General features: G+C 41.3%; 1 protein-coding gene across 2 annotated transcripts in view; it reads left to right on the forward strand.

Annotated features, from left to right (window-relative positions):
• The window catches only part of LOC115022221 (neuropilin-1a-like), a 69,327-nt gene that overhangs the window by 22,342 nt on the left and 24,883 nt on the right, over positions 1–22,102 (forward strand). For both annotated transcript variants that reach the window (XM_029453160.1, XM_029453159.1), the window contains exons 4-6: positions 5,961–6,188; positions 9,880–10,050; positions 15,065–15,231. In XM_029453160.1, coding sequence (XP_029309020.1) covers positions 5,961–6,188; positions 9,880–10,050; positions 15,065–15,231 — 566 coding nt within the window. The remainder of the gene's footprint in view (positions 1–5,960; positions 6,189–9,879; positions 10,051–15,064; positions 15,232–22,102) is intronic.

The raw sequence follows: 22,102 nt of genomic DNA on the forward strand, positions 1-22,102 counted from the left end.
ACTTGGGAAATTATTCCCAGAGCTGTGGGAATGTCTTCAGGTCAGGGGGGACAACAAACAACACCGAGAACAAATATAAAGAGCGTTAAGTGAACCAGAAGATATTACAATCGACAGTCACACCGTCTAAACACTATGCAAATCTGAATTAGTCTTTATACAACACACCAGCATCCTTAAAATACCCTTTTAGAGAATATAGTAAGCTCTGCTGCAATGATCGAAGCCTGCAAGTCAAATAAACTCAAAGACCCAGAATGCCACTGGAGGAACAGTTGGGGCAGGATGCGAGCGGGATAGACCTACATAAACACTGCCTCAAGGAAGGAACCTTGCTCCTGCGTCCTACATTTGTATTTGCTCTTCCCTCTCGGGTCCACTTGATTGTCTGCCAAACTGCGAGTCCCCTGAGAACACTTCAGGTTCCACCGATGGGGACCGGACATAAATCAGATAAAAAGGGGGACATGCGATTACGTGAGATTCCTCTCCCCTTTGTTCATGTTTGCACCCTTGAGAGCAATAACCATTCACAGAATCACAGGATCCAGGAATAAGAATCCCCAGACGGACTTGTGTTGAAAGTATTGTAAGATGAGAAATGGGTGGGGGGGGGGGTGCCTTTTTGTATTTAAATGAGGAGTGAGGCAGTAATACGAGGAGGGTTAGGGGCCCAATTCACACTGGAGCTCCTTCAGTTTCTGCAGCGCCGTCTGCTCTGTAAACTACAAAGTGTGACCCTAATTCTGCGACACCTTTCAAATCTAGACTTTAATTTTAGAGTGGAGCCTTGACGGATGGATGACAGGATGTTATTAGAAAGTCTGTGTAATAAATCTTTAAAAGTAGGTCAGCAGAGTATCGGCTCAGAAGGAGCGTTCGTTGGTCCTGAACGTTTTCCCACTGGGATTGTTAAAGACGTGGCGCCCACATTCAGATGTGTGATGATTTAGAGCTTTGATCGCTGATATTATGATCAAATTGGGGATTTATAGAACATTCATAGTACAGGCGGGGGTCACCGGGACATGTACCTTGTAGAAAAGGACGAGCTTTGAAAGCTTTGATGATGGTGAACGTGTTAGTGGTCTAATAGAAAAGGGCTAAAGCATCAATTTATAAATGTAAATGCAACTTAAAGAGTCAGATCAAGGTAAGAGGGGGAAATGACTCGCCTTAACTAAGGACTTCAATTGACTCGCTTGAAACTTGGACCTAATGCTTAGAGTCACATTTCTGCTGCAGGGTGTGAGTGAGGTGTGAACGAGGAGAACATGTCGGCTCAGAGTGCACGCTGCTTCTGTCCCTCCCTGTGTTTGTCAGAGGAACAGAGCGACTGATTTCCTGTTGATGTTGAGCACGTCCGGCCGCCGTCTCCTCACTACCGGCTACTGTTCAGCTCCGGCACGGACGCTTTACAACGAGCTGGGAATTTTCTCTGCCTGTGTGTGTGTGTGTGTGTGTGTGTGTGTGTGTGTGTGTGTGTGTGTGTGTGTGTGTGTTTGTTTGTCTTGTGTTGCTACGTCCCTATATCTGTCTGTTTTTGAAACTCAGTGTGTACATCTGGTTTCCTGTGCTGTGTCGTGTGCGTGTGCGTGTGCGTGTGCGTGTGTGTGTGTGTGTAGCAGACAGGTGCATGGGACCCCAGGCTCATTTAGCTAATGGGCTGTTTGTCCTTGGAGGCAACAGGGGTGACCCACAGATGAGATGGATGCTCTGGCACAGAAGAGGGGTTTCAAAAGTAGGACAGCGTGTGTGTGTGTGTGAGTGTGTGTGTGTGTGTGTGTGTGTGAGTGTGTGTGTGTGCGTGTGCGTGTGTGAGTGTGTGTGTGTGTGTGCGTGTGCGTGTATGTGTGTGCGGTATGTTTTGGCCTCAATATGGGTCCTCTACTCTGTAACAAGTTACAAACAGCACTTGTACTCACTCAGGTAGCCCCCCCTGCCGTGTTGCTGCCTTCCTTCTCGCCACATTTAAAATCCATTACAGGCAGAGCAGCGTATTGAAGCTCGCTGCTAAATGGAGCCGCTGCTCTGGCTACAAACAGACTCTTCTCTCTGTGGAGACCTCACTTCCCTCTTCGTCTCTCTCGTCCTCTTTTTGTCCTCTGATCTCACAATCATTTATTTTGAATCAAATAGTAAACGTTGAAGGATCAGAATTAAAAAGATGTTTAGATATCAGACGTTGTTCTAATTAAGTGATTATGAACTGTACATTCTATATATAATATAAATGAAATGAATTAACTTCTGTTAATTAGAAGCAAAAAGCAAAAAGCAATCAGATTAATTATGATGAAATGATATAAATTGTTCTTTCTCCTACCAACCATCACAGAGATACAAATATACAGATAATATAACTTAGTATAGCGAGAGAGTGCTATAATAGAGAGTAATTATGAAACGCAAATTATGAATATAGCTTTAATTTTGGTATCTTGTCTTCGGGACGACAATCTTTTATCCTGAAATAAATGAAAAGCTCATTCTGTATGACATGTTTCTACCTCTGTGTACCTGTGGCATCATCCCTCGCTCCTCTCCTCCACGTCTGTTATTATGTAGAAGAAGGAAACACATAAAGCCGCGAGCCTCGTTCAGATGACGAGCTCTGTTTGGCCTTAAAGACGGCGCTCGGGGCACGGTGGCTAAATCTCTGTACTAATGAGCGTTGGCCTCCAAAGCTTCTGGCACATCCGCCTCTCATAAACATAAACATAACCATAACCATAACCGTAACTCCACCCTCTGCTGACCGCAGGACACGTATCATTTGTAAATGATAGCCGAGTGAGCCCTCTTCAGCGTCCTGGAACTATATTTGCACCGACTCTCGTATCATTGCAGGTTTTCAAAGCGGAAACACATGTGTCGGTGGTTTCGTCGACGCGGGAGATGAAGGATTCTTTCCACTTTGAGCCGCGGCTGATTGAAGGGTCGTTGATAAACGAGATGAGAGAAAGAACGACGGATGCACAGAGAACGAGAGATTAAAGCATCTTTACACACTGGTGTTAGTGGCGAGACACAATAGCATGTGTTCCACGTGCTTCATGCGTTTGGGGGCAACTCTTAAACCATTTGAACAAAAGCTGTTCTCTCCTCCACTAAGGACGTGATTATTTTTGTATTTGTTTGCATGTTTCTTACACACAACATGAACGCTGGTGTACAGTTCAGCCGCAGACCAAGGAACACATTTGAGTTGTTAGGATTGTGCTCCTTTCTTCATGAGTTATGCACTTGCTCTGCTGCCTCTGAATGCTTTCTAGTGTACAACATTGTTGATGCAGCGGTTTGCATGAAGCCGGCCTTTTATTCCACTTCTTGGATGTTTGCTTGCTTGTCTTCAGATCAGACGGAGCTCTGTTGCTCTCATTCACAGCACTCTGAAAAGAGTCCGCTGGTGATGGGCTCGAAATAAATGGGCTACGGTGGCCCGCGAGTTTCAGCGCTCACGTTAAAGCAGGATGCAAAATAAAAGTGTTTCATTCGTTTTTATTTTCCAGACATTATATGAATTTCTGTCCCTGAAATCACATTAATTTCTGACCTTGATAGACATACAGCAGCATTTCTCATGAGGCGTAGATTCACACACACACACACACACACACACACACACACACACACACACACACTCGGGAAAATGTGCCAGCTGAGCGGGATCGAAGCCTGCCTCATCTCTTCCTCATCATTCATCATGTCACACTTTTTAATGACACCACCTGTGTCAACAGCAAGGGGTCCACTGAAGTGTGTGTGTCTGTGTGTCTGTGTGTGTGTGTGTGTGTGTGTGTGTGTGTGTGTGTGTGTGTGTGTGTGTGTCTGTATGTGGATTCATGTTTACAGGCACGCTCAGATAACATGCAGGTCACATCTGGCCTGCCAACACACACACACACACACACACACACACACACACACACACACACACACACACACACACACACACACACACACACCTCGTGCCTCCAAGGGAAGCTTGACCCTGGTCCACGCCTCGCGTCGTCTTTCACCCACAGAGATCAGTCACCGTCTTGTAACTTCGCTCATGTCACTTCACGACAAGAGAGGTGTGAACCGCCAGCCGCCAGTTGACTGATGCGAGGCGACGCAGAGATTTCTCATCAGCGGTATCGACGTCGTGGATGTGACGGTGGAGAAAACAGATTTTGTACAAAAGAAAAGGACAGTGACATAACAGCTGCTGCTGATTTATTGCACTTTTACCAGGACATGTTGCTGCGTGGGAGGGTTTTTGTTGAAAAGGCTTTATTTCATCTTCTTACAATCTGGAGCAGCATGGGATGCTTACGAGGACTCATGAGGTTGTAACTCTGTTTTGTGTAACAAAGTGAGCAGTATATACACGGCCTCTCTTGCATAATGCCTCCTGTCTGTGTAAAGCCCCACATGGTCTCACCAGTGCACTCTTATCATCACAAGCTTCATAGCAACGTTGCAAACACGCATGCTTCGTAAAACTGTCCTCCCATGTTGCAGACTTATGCGTGGAAATACCTTTCTCTAAACAAGAAGATTATTAACTTATCTAGATGTCACATTCAGCATGTCGCACATGCATTGAAAGTAAACAGAGCAAAGAAAATATGTACTTTTAATAATCCAGAGCCAAGAGAAGAAGCAAATCTGTCAAAACGAGAGGGTGATTTAAAGTATGTGTGGAAGTTTCAAAATGAAAGTCTTTACTCGACGTCAGGTTTTACAGGGATCTTCGATGCTTTGTTCATAATTTAGCGCAGCGACCTCACACCGCTACGAACACAATGGTGAGATGAATATAAAAAAGGGAGATATGTAAACACAACACAGCTGATGATTTTATCACTAGAAGGTGTTACGTGCAAAATGCATGAATGGAAGTGTGATGAATGATCATCGTCCTCGGGTGCAAACATCAGCAGACGGTGTTTGTTGTGTAAGTGAGCAAGTAATCTGCGTTACACAGAGATACGTGGTTACAAATGAGGGATTATAAGAAAATATATCTTCATCAAAGAGCAGCAATAGTAAATTAGAGCATCATTAAAATACCTCAGAGGTAACAAATATAGATTCTATTGAAACATGAGACAAAACAGCCCTGATGTTTAACACCAAGGATGAGGTTGTGGTTGAATGACTATATAGGGTAACGTGTGTGTGTGTGTGTGTGTGGTGTGTGTGGTGCGTGTGCGTGTGTGTGTGTGTGTGTGTTGACTGGCAGTCTGTAAACAGCCTCTCAGTGTCTGGGACTGTCAATAAATATCTCCCCACCGCAGTCTCAACACAGACACAGACGGCTCCGTCGGAGGAGGAGGGGGGGGGGGGGGTCAGGTTGTCTGATTGGAAGTAGATGACCGGAGGTTTGTCAGTAAAATAAAGGTTATGTTTGAAGGGAATTCTTAACTACTCATTTAATGTGTTACTGGGTCTTAAAGGGGTCGTCTTTAAGGCAATTCAGTGACTTTACTCTGGATCCAGTGAAGTGTTCTTCTTATTTCTTATGTGTTTCTTTTACACCATTGACATTCCTGCCTCACTGAGAGACTTTCCCTCAATTTCCGCCATTGTTTAGGAGAAAATCTAGTTTTATAAGTCTCAGTCAGGCACATTTTTATTACAGTGTATTCACAGCTGTAGAAAGATTTGAGACGCCCGTAGTTCAGTCTAAATGTGCATTTATCCTTATTGTTTCCACAGACAGTATCAGTCCAAACAAGCACAACTGTTTCTTTAAATGATATTAAGGCATGCGACAGCATACTGCAGCAGCAGCAGAGTCTGTGTCTCAGCTTTCAGGACCATAAAAAGCTCATTTAGCAGAAAAGCTACATTAAAAGTGAAAGTGATGTGTGAACACCGACCCCCGAGAGTCGGAGCGATGAATTAATCACTTAGTCCAAACACGTCCTGACGTTTTAAAAACTCATCAGTGTCTTCTCCCCTCGCAGGTCCAGAATGTTCCAGGAACTTTACGGCTCCCAGAGGCGTCATCAAGACCCCGGGCTTCCCTGAGAAGTACCCCAACAACCTGGACTGCACCTTCATGATCTTCGCCCCCAAGATGTCTGAGATCGTGGTGGAGTTCGACAGCTTCGACATGGAGCCCGACACCACGCCGCCGCCGGGCGCCCTCTGCCGATACGACTGGCTGGAGATCTGGGACGGCTTCCCTGCAGGTGAGCAGAGGGTTTGGCTCATGATGGGGGAAATGTAAATCTGAGAGGGTAAAACATGAACTCAAGCTGATTAATAAAGGAAAGATTTCTAGTCGAGTCTTAAAGGAAAATGAGAACACACTAAATATGATGCTAAAACGTGAAATATGTGTTTTATTTTACTTCCTTAAACATCCACACTGAAGAAAACACAAAAAAGCATATTTATTGGCAACTAAACTTTACATTTATAATCTTTTTATGCTCTATCAATGCCTTTTTTCAGCTCTAAGGACTATATTCTAAAAGCTGAAGTAAAACTATTAAAAAAAGGCTAAATGTTCATTTCTCAAGCATTTTACGAGAGATTCTCAGATTCTTAAGGCTGAAGAGCATACTACAAAATAAGATATAAGAATGGATGTACTACCAAAATAGAGCCGTGAGATCAAAGGGAAAATGTCAGACGAAAAAAGAAAAAAGATGAAGGTAAAAGAATCGGAGGAGGAACAGCGCGGCTGCTCCTCCACAGGTGTCGGGTAAGAACAGTGGAAATGTTCTGCAGATGCAGAAGATAAATATGCGGAGCTGTGAAGCAGCAGAGAGACGAGAAGCATGAGAAGTGCTAGAGACGGCTTCCCCCCGCAGATGTTGACAGAAAACAGACAGAGACATGTGGAGGTGAAGAGGAGGAGGAGGAGGGAGGAGAACAAAGGATAGATGGCTTCCCTGCAGGGGGGAAGAGCTCGGATCGAGCGATGGAGGCGAAGGAGAAAGCAAAGGTGGAAAATATATAAGACGAGAAGATGTGGGCTGAAGTAGGGGAGCCTGAGACAACTTTAACATGCATATATCAGCAGCAACAGAATACATTTGCACTATCAAGTGTTATCACATCATATAAAACATCTGTCCACAGATGAGAAGGTGAATACAAAGCAGCTGACGACACATTAAAGGAATAGTTTGACATTGGGAAAAAGCACTTAGAGTTAGACGATCAATACCACTCTCCGTCTGTCCGGTAAATATGAGGCCAGTAGCTGGTTAGCTTAGCTTAGCACGACCTCACCTGTGATGGCGCCTTTAAAGGCGGATAGTGAAACATACAGAAACATTAGTAACATACGCATGCAGATAATAATCATTAATGGCTCAGCTGTTACTTCATTTCAGTCTTTTGCTTGATACTCGTCCTCCTGTGCACACATGGAGGCAGGATGTACTGACAGAGACTCCTTCACAGCTTGTTCATTGTTCCCTCACCAACCAACCAACATTTGGAAAATCAGCTCCCTGCACACGAATGACGGCAGCGCATCCTGCTCTCCCCTCTGTTCACACTCCTCCCCTCGTTTGGACAGCGTTTCTCAGCTTCCATTGTTGTCTAATTAGCCGTACAGTGTGCAGATAATAGCGAGAGCTACATACCTTGGACAGGCCTGAGTAGGCTGCCAGGATGCCCACAATACTCGCTGCTGTGCCCAAAGCATTGCCTGATTATTGCCAGGGAGGAGACTGGCATGGGAACACGAGGGAAAGACTGGCACAGGTATACAGACAGTGACATACACTTTAAAGCCACGCCAGCATACATAACATGCCAGGGCTTTTCCTGTCAGATGATCTGTGTGTGTGTGTGTGTGTGTGTGTGTGTGTGTGTGTGTGTGTGTGTGTGTGTGTGTGTGTGTGTGTGGGATGCTATAAAGCCCTGTATTCCCGTCTTTGCAGAGGGAACATGTGTGTCAGCGCAGATAACAAAGCATCTCGGCAGCAGGGTGAAGACCAGGATGTAGTTTTTCATCCCATCAAACGCATTTGCAATGTTAACACGAACACCAAACATTCCCATCATGCACTGGTGGACTTTTTCTTCTTCTTTGAGAGCCGTAAATCTGCTCTTCAAAAAGGAAAAAAAAATTGGTGGGATTTAATCAGACAAACAAACATCTAAGGCTCAATATTTTTGGAAAAGAAATCTAATAATTGTATTTTGTTTAGAAAATGCTGCAGATTTATTCACAAACAATTTGTAAAAATGGAAAATAATGAACCTTATTAATATCCCAAATGGAGAGTTTTGAGATGTTTTGTGTTTTGTTTAGTTTCTTTTACAAAACATTGGTACAAAATGCTAGAATTTAATCTTCTTCTGTTTTTTGCGTATTTCAGATATGACCATTTCTTAAATAAATGTAAATGCGGCCACATTGCTTGAAGGATTTATAGCTGATTGCATCAACAACAGACAGCCGTACAGCGACACCATTTCACACTAACACTGATAAAGCTGAAATTCAAAATGTAATCTGGCACAGATTGTCGACTATACCTGCTTTAAACTGTAACTGATAAACATAATCCACCAGATTAGTCAAAGCGCTGCATTCCAATGGGATTTCCTTGTGAGTTTGCTCAAATTGTTAGGAAAGTATAATTTCTAAAGCATGTATGAGTTCACTCTCGAGAGGCTGCAGATACAGTATCTCTATGAAACAGGAGGCATTGTTTCTCACAGATAAGAACAGGATGAAATGTCAGCAGACTGTGTGCAGCCTCAGCACTCGCAGCGCTAATCACACGCTGAAGAAAATGATGTTGTTACAGTAGATGTTTGTGCATCTCGTGTGTTATCGTTACCTTTTCGTCACACAGCTCAGAATCTATTGAAAGATAAATCCACTTTCACTTCTCAATATATGTTCTGTCCATTTTGGTTTAAAGATTATCTGTCCGCATGTGTGAATCAAAATAAAAATCTATTATTATTGGCTATATTTATCTATATTAACATTATTTTCCATTGTTTGTCATGCAGATTTAGAAAATAGATGCCACTTTGGACTTTAGGATCTTTTTAGTGTTTGAAAATGTGTTAAATGTTTTTTATTTTTCCCATTTCAGATGTTAACTTTGAATAATAATAATAAAATATTAAAAATATGTAGTACACAACTCACAACACCGTCTGATTTTCTGAAAGCTCATCTTTCATACAAGAAAAAAGTTTAAAAAGTGATTTGTATCGTTGATTTTTATGTAATTTATTCCATTACAAGAAGTATTATCCTAAATTAACAACCTGGAATCAAAGTGAATGTGAGGCCGAACAAAACAAGCAGGTTTAACACAACTTCACTCTCTCTGGAGAGACGAGTTGTTATTTGCTGCACTTGATTTTATATATACATTTTCTATATAGTGTGAGATAATAAGTGTCAATGCAATACGTTGTGAAATGAATGTTCCTGCTCCGTGCCATCTCACCTTTATTCCTGTCTCAAAGGTGTCACATGTCTCACGAGAGGCGAGACATTGGAGCTGACAGGGAAATAATCAGATGCTCATTGTCTCGGCTTTTTAATCTGAATTGTACATTTCCAGACTTGAGTTCTGTGTCGATAGAATTCAAATGATTTGAATAAAAAAGCTTGTGTGTTTTTTCTGGAAGTCACGAAACATTTCCCAGGACAGTGAAGGCAGAACAGGACAAAGTGAATAATAAAAGCACTCTGCAGTTGATGAGTGATGAAGCTGACAATCTCCTTTTTCTTCAACTCCCCTGCTCCATCTCTCGCTCTCCCACTTTCTCCTCTGCCTTTCCTCCCACGTACTCTTTCCTTATTTTCTCTCTCATCCTCCCTATTTTCCTGCCTCCTTTCCACTTGAATCCCAATCTTACCCCTCCCCCCCACCTCCCCCTCACCCTTAGTGGGTCCCCACATCGGCCGGTACTGTGGCCAGACATCCCCGGGCCGTGTGATCTCCTACACCGGCATCCTGTCCATGACCATCACCACTGACAACGCCATCGCCAGAGAGGGATTCTCTGCCAACTACACCATCCGCGAGAGGGTCCTCCCCCCGGGACACGAAGATGAGGGTGAGCAGCTGGAGGAGTGATGAGAAATGGAGGGGTGGGGGGGGGATGATAGAGGGTAAACATGTCATCTGGCATTAGGAAGGACCAGGGTTCAGTTCCTGGATGTTTCTGTGTCTCATTTGCCTTTTACAGTATGAAAAATACTCCATGTGGTTTAGGCGAGGGGTGGCGCCTGGGTAGAGCGTGCAGGAGGCACGAGATAGCGTGGATTACACGTAGCCGCCTCGTAATTTGGTCATAAACCACCAAATCTCTTGTCATTCCTTGAATTTGTTTGACGATTTCGCCGTCGGCCCCTAACAGACAGAAGTTCGTCTCTGTTGGCTTTCTTGTCTTCTTCACCCTCGGATTTTAGTTTTCTTCTGGTTTCCCGCCAGCCGCGATAGAAACTTCATCAACACGCCCAATCTCTCGCCATCGGACATTACACAGACTTTGTAGTAGGAAGCTGGCGGGGTACAGTGTGTTTAATGTGATGATTATGTTCATCAATTAATCAATAAATGAGTTGTTGATGTTTTCTTTTCACCTGTAAAATTCCAATAAATAATGGAAAATGGGTATAATAATTTCCCAAAGACCCCAAGGTGACATCTGTAATTAGCTTTTTCACAGATATTAAATTTACAAACATGAAGCCGAGAAAACAAACAACTCCTCACATTTGAGTATTTTAAATCTCTTTAGTGAATTAGGCTCGAAAAATGTCTGAAACAAGCAGATTATCAAAATTGTTGTCAATTAATTTTCTGGTAATCAACTAATCGTCAATGTAAATGGTTTAGAGTCCATTTACTCTGGTTACATGTGAACACATGGACTCAAAACCAATGTTTGTCCCACTTATAGCCAATTAATGTCTATTGCTGCCCCTTGTCACAGTTAATTTTAATGTTTTTAGAGTCCTGAAGAAATAAAACTGAAATAAAACAGTTTTTCCTGTAACTGATACCATCATGGTCCTGATATGAACTCGTTCTGATTCAAGATCTCGATTTGAGGACACAACAGTGTGAATTTAATCTTATCTCATGTCGCTGTATCTTTGAATTTAAAATGAGATTTGGTTCTGATAAAAACTGCTTATAGTTTCATCAGTTTGGCCTACTTTTAACTCTTATCTTCTCCTGTTGAACAATGCATGAGGCCGATTTCACACATCAGGATATTATCACAAGATGAAGAGTTTCCCATGCTTAGTTATAGATTGAGTTCTTTTTTAATGTGTTTGTTCATGTCCACATGTTTGCCTGCATTAGTTGTAGGAATGCCTGTAGAGAGTTATGTTGGCCCGTATGGTTATTGCCCTCTTGTAACCTCAACCCCAGTTAACCTTGTTTAGGAATGTGAGTATGTGTGGAAAGGTGAGTTCACGTAAGGTCCCACAGTGGCTAACATGGGCACCTTGGGAGAAATTAACGTAAAACTCCACATTCCGCTGCTCTAAATAGATATTTAGTGACGTAAAGTGAGGTTGTCACACCACAGATAAGCTGTTTAATTGTTTATTTTCCTCATTTAAAATGCTCATTTAAAAAGTGTCATTGAGTTACAACAATAAATGTATAGATAGACAATGTACACATGGTCTGAAAATGGTCAAACACCACACAAAATATGCACATATGATTTCCTGTTATTAAAAAACTAATATAACCTCAGGGGGCCATTCAGTAGATTTTCTGAAGCTTTCAATCGTATCAAATTATATTATAATCGTGTTGACTTACAGATTGAGGTTCAAATATCCAATTAAAATGCTCATATTGATATTTAAAATTAGCAAATTATTTCTTTTTGCACGTTTTTTTTTTGCCATGGGCATAACATGTGGCGTGTGTGTGTGCACGTGTGTGCGTGATCTGCTGTTGATGAGAGAGATAAATCTGCCCCTCTAGTCTTAACTAGGCTTACTGAAAGCAGCACTTGTATTAGACAAAGCTCTAACTATGTTAGCTAAAGTAAAACAGACAAACACTCTCAATAACTAAAGACTACAGCTAAGGTCAGCAGATCAAAATAAAGCCAAACCATCGCTCCGATGCTATCAGCAGCGATCTGTACTTTAACATATGCCAACGAGTAGGCCTACGTGGAAAGATTTTAGTTCAATATATTGAAAAAATATAAATTAAATCTTGATTGGAAAATAAAATCTACATATTGAATCAGATGAACACGATTTGTTGCAATTGAAAATGTTTTTAAGCTAATGCTAGCAGAAATAGTGAACTAAAAGTAATGGATGAGTGGTTAAGACTAGTTAGCTAAACGTAGGCTAATGGACAGTTGAAATGTTTAGTTTAAAGTTACAGAAAAACAGTTGAAATAGTTGGATGGAGGTTAACTAAAAGATAATGGCCGTTAGCTTAAAAATAATGAATAGCCGAAACAGCTGAAATAGTTAGCTAAAAGTAAACAGTTGAAAAAGAAGTTGTAATAGTTAGCAAAACAATTATGGATAGGCTAAACAGTTGAACTAGTTAACTAAAAGTAATAGGCCTAGATAAGTGGTTGGAACAGATAGCTACATTAATGCTAAACAGTTTAAACAGCTACTAGCTTAAAGTAATGAGGCCTGTAGATGGTTGGATAGCTACATTAATGCTAAACAGTTGAAACAGCTACTAGCTTAAAGTAATGAGGCCTGTAGATGGTTGGATAGCTACATTAATGCTAAACAGTTGAAACAGCTACTAGCTTAAAGTAATGAGGCCTGTAGATGGTTGGATAGCTACATTAATGCTAAACAGTTAAGACAGCTGTTAGCTTAAAGTAATGAGGCCTGTAGATGGTTGGATAGCTACATTAATGCTAAACAGTTTAAACAGCTACTAGCTTAAAGTAATGAGGCCTGTAGATGGTTGGATAGCTACATTAATGCTAAACAGTTGAAACATTTTTTTTTTATGGCAACATTATTGCTTTATAATAGTGTTAAAAACAAACAAAATCCAATAAATTAAACACATTTGGAACATGATGGGTGGTCTTGATTGGTGGGCATGACATGGCAAAAAAGCACTGCTATAAAAAACCTTTTCTCTTCTGAGGGAACTCCTCTTGAGATTCTCAGAAAAAAACTTCCATTCAAGCAGGATCTTTGCTAATGTCCTCTGAGGAATCAAACTCTGATATCCTGCAGTGAATTTATGGTTTTCTCTTGCTGTGTCCCGGGCCATCACCTTAAGAAATGGCCTCCAGCCGAGCCTTTGATCAGCTGAGCGATCAGTGGAGGTGTCATTTTACGTTCTCTCTCTCTCTTTGTGGACGATGAGGTGTAAGTTTGTCCCTCATGCCTGCTGTGAGAGAGACTTGGAGGTTGTCTCATGAATTGAAATGAGCAAACAGCAAAAGAGAAGCTTTTGATCGGAGGTTGAGGCGAGAAGTAAAACTGGGGAGAGAGAGCACTTAAGTGAATGATATGTTTGTCAATTGTGCAAAACACTGCTTTCTGCAGTCAGATGGTGATGTCCCAAGCAAACTGTTTCCCTAATTTATTTGTGGAACTTGGAAAGATGTAAGTGTGTGTCAGTCTGGCAGACCTTGTGTCTCCAGACAGGCCTCTCACAAACACAAAACACACTTGTGTTTCCTTTTGTTCCCCCCTCCTCCTTCCTTCCCTGTGCTCCCCTGCTGTGGAGTGGACACTGTAGCAACAGAGGTACTGACATTTAGTCCAAATGCTGTTTTGAAACAGTTTCTGAAGCCCAATAGATTTTCGAATCTTCTCAATCTACAAGGGAGTTTATTTTTCTTTAGTTTGAGAGTGAAAACATGGAAATCTACAAGCGACATCAGCAGCAGTGTGTTTTTTGTGTGTGTTTTATATGTGTGCATAAACAGACAGAATAAAAACATCCTGCCAAAGCTAAAATGATTAGTTGATCCACAGGAAATTAATTCACAACAATTTTGATAATCGGATAATCCCTTAAAGTCATTTAGTAAGTAAAAATAAATCATTCTCGTCTTCCATCTTCTCTGCTTTTGTTTGGTTAAATAACATTTCACATTGATTTATCTTTAGCGTTTGGACTATTGGTTCGAAAAGCAGGCATCAATAAGATATCAATCTGGGCTGTGAGAAACTGACGTGATGGACAAACAGTGATTTGGACAATTCTTTGTTTCTTTATCCTGAATATTGGATTTGCAACAATAACAACAGTGTTAAAGAGCTGACTTTCAGCTGTTTACATCCATATTATTATTATAATTATATTTTCATAATAGCATCATCAATACAAGCATGTTGTTTTGACAAATGTGCAGTTTGCAGAGCGGTTGAGCTGCAGATATCTGCGCGTAGAGTAAGTGTGTGACTGTATAAAACATTATGGATACTCTGTCACCAAACAGCCTCTAAAAAGCCGCCACAGGAGCTGTTTGAAATGACTTCTTTACTACTGTAACTGACCGCCCAGCAGGGAGCAGGGACAGACGCTTTACAGTGTCTGGGTGACTCTCCAATCACAAAGCTCGCTTGTTTTCCACTCCTAACACAGATTTATGACTTTGATTTGAACCTTCAGAATCACACTTCTGGGATTTAATGATATATTAAACTATTAGCAATGACAATGTGAAGAGCAACACACAGTTCATCCGGCTAATGATGTGTGTAATGTACTTTTTAAAGCTCATTTAGTTTGAATGATTTGGTTAACAACCATTTCCCCTTATGATCTGCTGATAATTTACTCGTGTAGGAATGACGATCTCGAATCACAACAGTAACTTGTTACCTCTTCATTTGTTGTTTTACATTTAGTTTCACAATAATCAAAGTAGATGAAGATGGTCATGAATTTGGATCCAAATGGCTTCCTTGTTCCTTTATAACGTCTGAATAGCTTATCATGTTATTCCCTTTGCTCTGACATTTGGGAGATCAATTGATTTAAATGAGTTGTTGCATTTACTATAACTATCAATACACTTTGTAAGTAGCACATCAGAGGCTGTTGTTCTCGCTGCACTCTCGTTAATGGAGTTGTTCTGTCTTTGGCAGATTTTGCCTGTCTGGAACCACTGGGCATGGAGTCGGAGGAAATTTCCTCCGAGCACATCAGCGCCTCGTCCCAGTATAACCCCAACTGGTCCCCCGAGCGCTCGCGCCTCAACTACCATGAGAACGGCTGGACGCCCTCAGATGACACCGTCAGGGAGTACATACAGGTCAGTAATGTTCGGTGACGTTCGACGTCGAGCGATCACTTGTGACTGAAACTATGTCAAAAATCTTCATTTTAGAGTCTGATCTCAATATGTGCTTCTGCTCATTCATGGAGAAACGCTGTTGCTCAGTTTGAACTTGACTGTCCCGCTGAGATCGTGCTTACATCTGGTCTGAATATTGTTCACTCATTTGTACCACTTTCTCTGCATGTTACAGGGACACAGAATGGGGCGGAAAAAATAAGCCAACATGCATTATTTAGTGAAATCTGCCCCTTCAGCACAGTTAACATGTCGTGTCTTCATTGTGAAAGTCTGACGTGGCAGCCTGCAATCACTGGACGCCTAAATAGAGCGTGCACATGTTTTATTTCTTTAAACATATTCCATATCTTTTTGCTGCTTGAGGATTCAATTTGCTGAACTAATTTGCTGCAGTTTTGAGAAGGAAGAACATTTGTTTACACTCAAAATATGAGTTTCTATCATAAAGCTTATGAGCTTATATTTCCATACGCACATCATTTGTCTTTTCTTGTATGTCGTCGTAGCCACGTTCAGAGGCTAGTGTAGTCTTTACAAATGTACTACTGAATTCTAAAGTATACATTATGTTGTTATATTAAAAACCATAAATTGCATGGATGACATAGAGTCTCATGAAGTCTTCAGCTGCATGAGCAGGACTATATTTAGCTACGGCCTCGTTTAGTTGTGTTTGTTAGGAAGTTATCGAGATGACAGTGCTGAAGACGAGTGCGGTCCATCACCTTTAGCTCAAATGAAAGGAACTAGAATCTGATTTTCTTTGCGACAGGATAAACGAGCTCACTGATAATTGGGCTTTGTAAACAACAAGCATGTGCTTCTCCTCATATGGTTTGGACCAAAGAACGGTAGACCTATAAGGTGGAGTCCAGGACTGTCCCATTGTCCGGGACAGGAATTCATAGAGGAAGACTCACAATGGCCCTCGCAGCGAGAACGGCCCTCGCTTCCTTCCTGTGTGGGTTACAACAGGAAGTAGACAGGAAGACGGCCGCGGTGCCGGATTAGTAGTAGTGGCTCTCTATTGTCTGTCTGGGGACTTCTTTTAGCTACCGGGCTACAGCTGAGCCCTCTGGGATGTAATGATATGAAGCGCAGGGTTTTGATGGAGGTTAATGGGTTTATATATAGTGAGAGGTTGTCCAATATTCTTTAAAAAAATAAATAAATATTGGTTTCATCCCATCTGCTATAGACAAGTTTAACAAGCAAACATTGTTAGCTTAGCATTCGCAGTAATTTACTTGATTCCTTGACATGTTCCAGAGTTCTTCTCTAAGCCGATACTGCACAGAAGTTTTCAAATGTTCTTGATTTTATTTGTTTTGAGGCCTGAAATTTGATAACCACACAAATTACAAGCCTTTTCTCATGATATATGAAAAGATGTAGAGGTAAAACACCCGGTGGTGCTGAGCATGGTTTTTCCTCCTCAGTAACTCAGTGTTCGTGCCTTCCTCTGACCATCTCTCAGTGTTTCACACACAGACGCACTGAATGTCTTTACTGACGACACTCACATCACCAAGCCATGAGATTTTGCACCAGCAGCTTCCCACTCACATGCTCTCTCTCCTCACGCATGAGGCTGGAAGCTACACAGGGTCCAGTTTGGTGTGGAGAGATTTGTGTGTGTGTGTGTGTGTGTGTGTGTGTGCGTGTGTGTGTGTGTGTGTGTGTGTGTGTGTGTGTGTGTGTGTGTGTGTGCGTGTGTGTGTGTGTATGTTCTTCAGTTGTTCAAGTAAAGCTTTATTGGCAGAATACAGCGGACCATCCCCCTGCCACAGTGATTTATAGCCTCAGAACCAGTGCTGTTGCTCTGTGAGGCGTTTGAGTTATGACTGGTGTTTTTTGTGAGAATTCTTCATTTTATTTGATTAAGTGTGGTGCGTGGCCAACTGCGCACAGCATGCTTTCCCTTACGGCTTTCCATTCATCTTTTTTGAGAAGAAAATTATGACTTTGTTAATTCTTGCATGCCCGCCTCCTCCACTTCAAACGCCTCCATTATTCATTCAAAGGCTTTTTATATTTTATTGATACTATTTTCAGGTTACTATTTATAACCTTTTCAAGGTGAGCAGTGAGCTCATTACCTGGCTTTATTATATGTCTGTATCATACTTTGCACAATAGCGATACATTTGTTCTCAGCATGCTGGATGTCTGAACTGCAACGCTCGAGAAGAAACACTATCATTTGACCTGAGCAGCAAAAACACGAGCTTTAAATGTAACTTTTAATGTGAAGACTAAACATCAAAGGTCATTAAAGTTCACAGTAGGTTCGGCACAAACTAAGTGAAGCACAAATCCATGTTTCCGGCAAACTTACTCTTAACCATACAAGGAAAACTACAAAAAAGTGATTTGTTATTACATTCAAGCCTCATTTGTACGAATGTAGCTCAACAATAGCCGGTGGGAGCATCTTTACGAGGTTGTAGTACATTGACTTGTAATTGAATACCATGATGTAAGCCCAGGAAAGGTTTCCTTCTCCTCCTGCCTTCAGGTATTTATAGACGCCCTGCCGTTTGTCTTCAGGATCTCTTTGACGCCACCAGGAAGAGCGCAGCGACGTGCATCTGGAGAACACATTTGGGCCTCGTGTGAGCGGGGTTTGTTGTCGTAGCCGGAGCGAGGGGGGGAAACTAAAAGACAAAAGATCCTCCAGAGAGCATTAAAAGGTCTCCCTGTGCAGAGCGGACCTCTGGAGGAATGCCTCGATGAACCTCCAAACCCCAATAACACAAATCAGACTAACATGGACACGTACGTGTGAGGCCTTGTCTGAGTTTCGCTGTCTGTGGTGAAAGTGTTGTGCTAATCTAATTTCTTACGCAACGAGTCAGCAGAGACAAAAAACAAGTGATGAAATCCGACTCATGTCATTCATCAAAGAAAAGAAAATCCCCAAAACCAAGCAAATCTAATTAGTCTGATGTTCATTTGGGAGAGAAACCTCGAGGCTACTAAAAGAAAGTATTTCAGAAATGAGAACAAAATTATTTCTTTTTCATCAATGCCAAGAAGTCCTTTAGAAATGGTGTAATGAGGTTTTTATGGGCCCACTGGTTCTAAAAGTTGCTCAGCAGATACAGAACTACATAAAAGATCCAAACAAAAGCAATATGTGCTTCAAGTTTCAGCTCTTTAATTAGCTGTGTATTCCTCTCATTTATAGAACACAGGGTTGTCCAATTAGAGCGGTGCATGTTATTTTTGGGACGAAAGCCTGAAGGCTGCAAAAAGAAAGTATTTCCTACTTTCTTATTAATGGAAAGGTGTCATTATATGTCACTAAACAGATACAACAATTGACCAAACAGTCCAATCCATGAAAAATAGAACCCAAGAAATGGTGACAAACGTGGAAAAGTCCAATGCAAATGTACAAGTTGTTGAAAGTCACCTTTCAGAAGATCATATTTAATTGCTCCGAGCTGCTGCAGATTACGTGCCAACTGAAAATGACGTTAGCAGCACCGATACGTCCCTCTTTACTGATTGGTTAGGACAAAACAGAACAAAACAACCTTCTTTACCCAACAAGAAGTCAGCTGACATCAACACCATGTCATGTGGAATGAAATGAAGCAAAACAAAATGACAATCAAGTCTGATTATCAGCCTTAAATAATCCTGTAAACACGTAAAACATTGCAGTTTTCCAACAAGTCTTTCACGTCCAGAGCATTTTCTTAATAAAATGAAAAACCTGTGCATGTGTTGAAGACTTGCAATCCACCGCATCCCCAGAGTGCAGCACTTTCTTAAGTAAACACTGAAACCTCGGATGAGAATTGAGTAATTGGGGCTCTTTCTTTTACTATCACTGCTAAAGCAGTATCCTGTTTTGGCAGGACACAGCGGAGTTTTTTTGTTCAATCTCATTTAGCCACACTTGACTGAATTATGTCCCCCTTCCTGCATTTTGTTCCCTTCATTAAAAAGCTCTAAGTGTGACTATTTTCTATGGCATTTATGTAGGCACTGCCAAGTGTTGAGTAATTAGAAGATGGAAGAGCAATTAGCTTTAGTCATTTGATAGAGGAAGTCTGGAGAATGGAGCTTTGACCGCCCGCTATAGAAAACCTATAACAACTGCAACGATTGGCCAGCGGATTACTGTAAGAGCTCAGGCTTTTCCTGTTCATCATCAACGCTTTATTCAAACTCTGTTCATCTGTGGAAAGTTGTTCGTATGAGAAGAAGTTAATCTTTCACAAAGTTGCACAATTAAATATTGCATGTGTAACTCGTATGATGGTCAACTTACATTATGCCTCGAGCTGGATCTGCACAATTGTAACAGTTAAACAGAAACGTTTTAAAGCGTCCCACAATGCACCACTCCTCCGCTCCCTTCACTGGTTACCAGTAGCTGCTCAAATCTGCTTCCAGACTCTGGTGCTGGTCCACCGTGCTGTGAATGGATCAGCCCCTTCCTACATCCAGGACACGGTCAAATCAGACACCTCAGCTCGCTCACCTCGCTCTGCATCGGCCAATCAGCTCGCTGCTCCCTCAAACAAAACCCATCCTGGCTCCAAAATGGTGGAACGAGCTCCACATTGATGTCAGGTCAGCAGGAACGTTACAGACTGACAACTCACCTAGTTTTGACTGCTCCTCGGCCAATGATGTTCTTTGTATCTTGCACTTATTCAAAGCTGTTGTTCTGCACTTAATGATTTCACCTATTTAAAGTTAATGTACCTGCAAGATTCTTGCTGTTCAGAGTTGTATCCTCATGATTTAATGTAATCTTAAAGGCGTTTTGTGTCATTTTTAACTGAACCAGAATTAAAATCAGCATCCGGTCAAGTTTTCCAAAAGATGAAATGCATCATTATATAATAGAAAAAGACTAATATCCAGTCCGAATCAGTGCTTCATTTTTATACCTTTACCTTTTATCTATCTGAGAATTGCCAACTCCCCTTACCTGTCGTTAGAGGAATACAGTACATCTCCCTGACTGATCGTTGCATCGCGGCTCTAGAAAGAAGCCTTTGCCCGGCTCTAGAAAGAAGCCTTTGCCCTTTGATTGTTCGGGACTCAGAAAAAACAATGTTTCCTTTTTCAGATTTTTCTCTATTATTTGCTTTTTTCTGTCATAATAAGAAAAGCAAAATAAAAAGGCTTAAAATAAATCAATCTTGTGGGTGAAATGAGTCCACACCCAAACTTAAGATTGCTTAATTTGACACAAACTGAAATGACTTGAAGCCACAAGTAGCTTCTTTATCTAATTTCACAACGAAACATAATCAACGCAGTGTCTTGGCTACAAACAGCACATTGCTGCGTTCGGGGGAAACATTTCATGGGAATTTAGATGAGAAGGCAGCTGAGAACGCCGGCGAGCAATCCCACAAAACTCCTGTTTCCCAGGGGTCTCCCTGTCAGTCACAGAGCCCACACAAACCCACGGGAAGCTATTTTCTTCTTCTCTTCCCTGAAAAAGCAACAGTGGGAGAAGTTAAATAATGGCCTCTGGTCTCTTCCCATGTAGTGTATCACAGCTGTAACGTCTCTATGGTAATATAATTACACACCATATATTACAGGCATCCCACACGCTGAAGCCATGTGTATTTTCGGGATGCAACGGATCATTTCCAAACTCAACAAACAAGCAATGTTGTTAAATTGAAGTGCCATGAAATGGAAGTCAAATGAAGTGTCATCTCAGTTATGAAAATACATGGATTCCACTTTATGCCTTGTTGCAGTTTGGAGGAACTTAATGTAATAACTATATGTGGTCTTGGTGAGATATTCTTAATTTTTGGTAGTATTTGTGGAGAGTATATATGTGAATCGCTGATTTAAAAAGACCCCTGTAAGGCTTTCTGTTATCACTACCGCTCGCTTTGATGATAACTATCGTTTTATTAAGCTTTTTTTTCAAGCACTTTGAGAACAGCCTTGTTTCTGGACGCTTCTTTGCCGCAGAGAGATAAAAATGTCTCGGCCATCTGACGTCTTTTTATCTGTTCTACAGCCTTTAGATCATCACTTCATAAGAGAAACTGGGGAAAGTAAAGCCACAAGCTGAGATAACGTCACTACTGGTGAAATAAGGATGATTACATTAGTTTATTCAACAAAAAGAAACATAAAACAAGTTGCACTGTGTTATTCCTTTGTCCTGATCAGTTTAAAAGCAAAAACGAACGAAAATGGACATTTTATAAGGTGTAATTCTCTCTATTTTCAGCATGTCTGGCGAGTTATTCTAACTCAATCAGACACAACACAATCAATTTAGTGAGAGACAGAGATGTTGGCTATTTTAATCGCCTTGTTTTAGCAGAAAACCTTGGTGATCTGTGGAGCTTTTAAGAATGAAAAACAAGCTACCAAATGTTACTAAAATTAGATTTTCACTGTTTAAATGAAGATTACCAATAAAGTAGTACATAACATAATCATCTTAAAACATGTATACAATGATGCTTTGGATAATCTCCATTATCTGAACCTTTTGTCTGCAGCTTTATTGATTTGTGTTCCAGTTTATGTGCACATGGACAGAATGAATCCAGGTCCAGCTGATGACTATGCACACTGAAGTAAATAATTAGCACGAGATGTAAATACCATTAATCTTTGTTGGTTCTTTGTCAACATTAACTATCCTGCTCGCTTGTTCCTGCAGCTAGCTAAGAGTTTGTTTAGGTTTAACCCGGACATGTGACCATAACCTCTGACACTTTAGTAAATATGCTCGTAGAAAGTTAGCAAGTTAGCAAGGGAGCCACTATGACATTCAAGAATCACATGGGTTTTATCCACAGTTACGAGCTGGCTG

This window comes from Cottoperca gobio, chromosome 17 (assembly GCF_900634415.1).
Source record: "Cottoperca gobio chromosome 17, fCotGob3.1, whole genome shotgun sequence".
In the NCBI taxonomy this organism is placed as follows: domain Eukaryota; kingdom Metazoa; phylum Chordata; class Actinopteri; order Perciformes; family Bovichtidae; genus Cottoperca; species Cottoperca gobio.